The sequence below is a fragment of the Penaeus monodon genome, chromosome 13, assembly GCF_015228065.2.
Source record: "Penaeus monodon isolate SGIC_2016 chromosome 13, NSTDA_Pmon_1, whole genome shotgun sequence".
Lineage (NCBI taxonomy): Eukaryota > Metazoa > Arthropoda > Malacostraca > Decapoda > Penaeidae > Penaeus > Penaeus monodon.
In genome coordinates this window covers 27,466,911-27,471,910 of record NC_051398.1, presented here as the reverse complement: position 1 = coordinate 27,471,910, position 5,000 = coordinate 27,466,911, and the positions used below count along the sequence as shown (strand labels likewise).

At 32.9% G+C, this 5,000-nt stretch overlaps 1 protein-coding gene across 1 annotated transcript in view; it reads right to left on the bottom strand.

Annotated features, from left to right (window-relative positions):
* Positions 1–5,000, bottom strand: part of LOC119579910 (G-protein coupled receptor GRL101-like) — a gene marked incomplete at its 3' end in the record, with an annotated part of 226,482 nt that overhangs the window by 52,949 nt on the left and 168,533 nt on the right. The window contains exon 8 of the mRNA XM_037927756.1: positions 848–997. Within this exon, the coding sequence (XP_037783684.1) occupies positions 848–997 (150 nt within the window). The remainder of the gene's footprint in view (positions 1–847; positions 998–5,000) is intronic.

Below are 5,000 nucleotides of genomic sequence, written 5' to 3'. Positions count from 1 at the left end.
TAATAGTAATGAATATAATATAATAACAATAATAATAATAATGATAATGATAATGATAATGATAATGATAATGATAATGAATAATGATTATGATATGATGATGATATGATAATGATATGATGAAATGATGATGATGATGATGATGATTGATGATGATGATGATGATGATGATGATGATGATGATGATATATAATAATAATAATAATAATGATAATAATAATAATAATAATAATAAAATAATAATGATAATAATAATAATAATAATAATAATAATAATGATAATAATAATAATAATGATAATAATAATAGTAATAATAATGATAGTAATAATAGTGATGATAATAATAATAAAGAATAGTAATCATAATAATATTAGTACTAATGATAATGATACTGTTGATAATGATAATTATCGTCATAATGAATATACAAATAATAGAAAGTAATGACAGACAACAAAAAGGATAATTATAAGAATAGCAACGACAATGGAGATGGTAATACAACTTGTGATGATAAAGGACATGATTAATAATAGCAAAAACTGCGTTATCATCACCATTCTCCTTCCCACCATCATCGATGCAAGCAACAGCATTTCATTATAATCATAAACATAATTATCATCATCATCACTGTGGTCGTCATGTCATTATAACTATCATCATCTTCATCTTCCCATAGTAATAATAATCGTAGCAATACATAAAATATCCTAGTCACAGAGGAGATAGTGCCTGATTCTGTAGAGAACATAACCGCGAACAACGTGACAGTAGCCGACATGACAGGAACCGACATGACAGGAACCGACATGAAAGGAACCGACATGACAGGTGACACTCACGGCAACCGTACTCGTCCGACACCTGCTCTCCGTTGTGGCAGTCGTTGAATCCGTCGCAGATGTTCCGGGCGGCAATGCATCTGTCTTTCCTCCTATCTAATGGGGACACCACGCATGTCAGTGCCACGCCCTTGTGGCACTCTGGGACTCCTGTCAAGGAAAGAGGGAGAGAGATTAGGAGGAAGGAGGAAAATGCGTTGCTTAACAAACAGTCATAGTGAGTTGTCATCTAAAACGTTGATAACAATAATGATAATAATGCTAATTTTCATAAAAACAACGATAATAATGATAATGACTCTAATAATACTGATATAATAACAATAATTATAATAGCAATAACAATAATGAAAATAATAATAATAGTGATAACAATGATAAAAATAATAATGACAATAATATCAATGATGACAATAATAATGATAATAATTACAAAACTGATAATACTAATTACAATGATTACGATGCATGTGATGATAATGACAATAATGATAATGGTAGTGATAGTGATAATAATAATAATAATTATAATAATAATAATAATAATAATAATAATAATAATAATAATAATAATAAATAATAATAATAATAATGATGATGATAAAAGAATAATAATAATAATAATAATAATAATAATAATAATAATGATAATAATAATGCAGAGTTCTTCCTTGACTTTTCCAGGATTTCTCCAGTCCAAAAAATATTTTTCAAGGATGTATTTTAAACAAAATGTAGCACGCCAGTACATGTAATAGCTGTGGCAAACTGATAAACCCAGTGCTAACTTCGATGGAGAATACTGTTCCGTGTGCTATGCTATCATAGCACAAAAAGCTACACATTTATGCGCCGAGGTCCAAGTATCTATGTGCCGGGGCGCGCTTAATAAACACAATAGACTTACCTACCTTATAACTGAAGAAACAATTCGAGCTTGATCTATACGAAAATATCTAAAATGAAATCCTGCATCTTCATAGCTTGGAAAAGTATCGTCATTCAATCTACTTGTAGCGTGCATCATGATCTTTCTCAGCTTATATAAACCACAAATGAGGTAGAATTCAGTCTTTCTTCGAAATACAACTGCAACATTTTGAATTTACTTAAAAAAACACGTGATAGTTGCAATGAACGATTATTATTTGACCATGATTTGACGTGACCACGGTCCACGGAAGTGTGTGACAAAACAAAAATAATCTAAACCTAGGGTGTAACATGAAACTATGACTCTTTGCATTTTGTATCATGACACAGACTCTTTTCATGAAAATGGCGATGAAAAAAAAAGTCACACAATGTAAATTTCCATGACTTTTCCAGGATTTCTTTCTGAAAATTCACTTTTCCAAGTTTTTTCAGACCGGGAAAATTAAAATGCTGGAATTCTAGGTTTTCCAGGAATTCCAGGTAGACCCTGTAATGATAATTGTAATAATGATGATGATGATGATGATGATGATGATGATGATGATGATGATGATGATGATGATGATGATGATGATGATGATGATAATAATGATAATAATAATAATAATAATAATAATAATAATAATAATAACAACAAAACGATGATGACAATAATAACAACGATGATAATAATAAAAACAATCATGATAATAACAACAACGATAATAATAAAAATTATAATTATAATAATGATAATAATAATAACAATAACATGAGGATAATAAAAATAATAACAAAATGATAATGATAAAAACAGTAATAGTGATAAAAGTATGGGTAATGATAACAATAATAATAGCAATAATAATGACAATAATAACAATGATAATAATACTGATATTTGTAATAATAATGATAACAGCAACAACAACAACAACAACAACAATAATAATGATAATGATAATGATAGCAATGAAAATAATAATATTACTACTACTACTACTACTAATAATTATGATGATAATAATGATAACATTAATAATGATCATAATATAACTGATGGTGATAATAATAATTATAGTAGTAATGATAATAATAATAATAATAATAATAATAATAGTAATAATAATAGTAATAATGTAATGATAATAATAATAATAATAATAATAATAATAAAATAATAATAATAATAATAATCCCCCGAGACCATGAAGTACCGGGTTAGCGTCCGGCGGGGGCTAATCTGTCTCATGGGTAGGGAGGACTCTTAGGTCTTGGTTGGCGTCCCCCCTAAAGATGGTATCTCGATAAAAGTACTGGTGGTTGTGGCACCTTATCTCCACTACCCCCATTATGAGTGTAATATCTACAATTGATAAAAAAAAAAAAAAAACGGTGTGAATAAGACTGGATCTTTCGTCTGGCATGGGTCCCATGGAAGAGCAGGTGGGTCCGAACGTCATCCAGCTCCTGCTCCAAGGATCCAAGGAAGAAAATTGTCTCAAGAAGATCACAGAATACTTATGGAATGCTACTACCAGAGTGATCCAAGACTGAATGGATATCGGAAGAGAATGCATAGACGTTGGATTGAAAAGGAAATGTTCCTTGTAACTGAACAGAGGCTAATGGACCAGAAAAACAACATTGTGAAGAAAAAAAAGAAAAAAAAGGCTCTCCGATCTCGATCTTGAAGAGATTAGAAGAAACGTGGAGGACGTAGAACAGGGAGTGATACTTGAAGAAGTGGAAGTTGATACAGTAGATGATGTTGCTATGGGATGAAGAGTAAAGAAAAATGAAAATGATCGATGTTAATGACGAAAGCAGTTTAAATGACGCAGAGAAGGGACTGATCGAGTGCCTAGATAACATTTTATCAAACAATCAAAGTGAGAGTGAGATTACCATCTTTGCAAGGAGTAGAAAAGGGAAGACTGCAATTTGCGGTCCAAAAAGTTGATACCCTGTTAGTGAAAATGAAAACAAACAGCATAACGGATAAAAATAATCTCATATATGCAGGTGCAGTTTTAGTCAGGGAGTTTAGTCAGTACTAAAGAAGCCGAATCGAAATGCCGAAAGAGAACCATAGTGGGAAGGAAGACTTGAAGGACGAGTGAAGGGGATGAACAAAGATCTTTGTCGGGTGAATATGTTGACTGAAAAGAAGAAGATAAAAATAAGCATAGAAATTGTTTGTTGAATAAGATCACACAGATAGGACATGCCGCCGTGAAAGAAGAAATATTACAAAGAATAAAGGCTATTACAGATAGATAAAACAGTGGTGGACAACATGAAGCAAATGATGTTCTAGATGCAGAAGCAGCGAAGGAGTTATAAGAAGGAATTTGGGGAGTAGAGAAAGAGCACAATATATCAGCTGAATGGCTAGGGGAATTCAAGAATGAAATGAGGGGAAACACCTTAGAGCAAGGAAGGTTAACCATCACAGAAAAGAAAGTGCAAGAAGTGCTGAGAAAGATACCCAACTGGAAAGCACAGGCCCTGATGGGGTACAAGGATGCTGGCTGAAAAAACATCAAAAGCATGCATAAAACCCCCAGAAAACACCTTGAAGAGTGCCTGGGGGATGGGACACCTAACTGGATGACCAAAGGGAGGACGATCTTGATACAGAAAGACAAAGAGAAAGGAAATACTGTGAGTAACTATAGGCCAATAACTTGCCTACTGCTACTATGGAAACTGCCGACAGGAATAATTGCTAATGGAAGATACAGACATCTGGATTCAAGATCACTGTTACCTGAAGAGCAGAAAGGGTGTAGCGGTAAATCAAGATGCACGCATGACTTGCTATATATTGATAGAATTATACTAAAGGAGGTTAAGCAAAGGAAGAAAGGGATTGCTATGGGGTGGATAGAATACCGCAAAGTGTACGACATGATCCCCCATTCATGGATTCTGGAGTGCCTGAAAGATGTGGGGGTTTATGAACAGCCCAGGCAGATTCTTGAGGAAAATATGAAAACCTGGCGAGTAGAACTAACATGCGGAGAACAAGTGCTCGGAGAAGTAAAGATCAAGAGAGGAATCTTCCAAGGGGATACATTCTCTCCTTTGCTGTTTGTAACTGCATTGATTCCCTTGACCCACATATTGAAGAAGTCAAAGGTAGGATACGAATTATCTAAGAGTGGAGATTAGGTTAACTATCTTTTATGGATGACCTAAAGTTGTATGCACAGAATGAAAAAGCATTGGACTC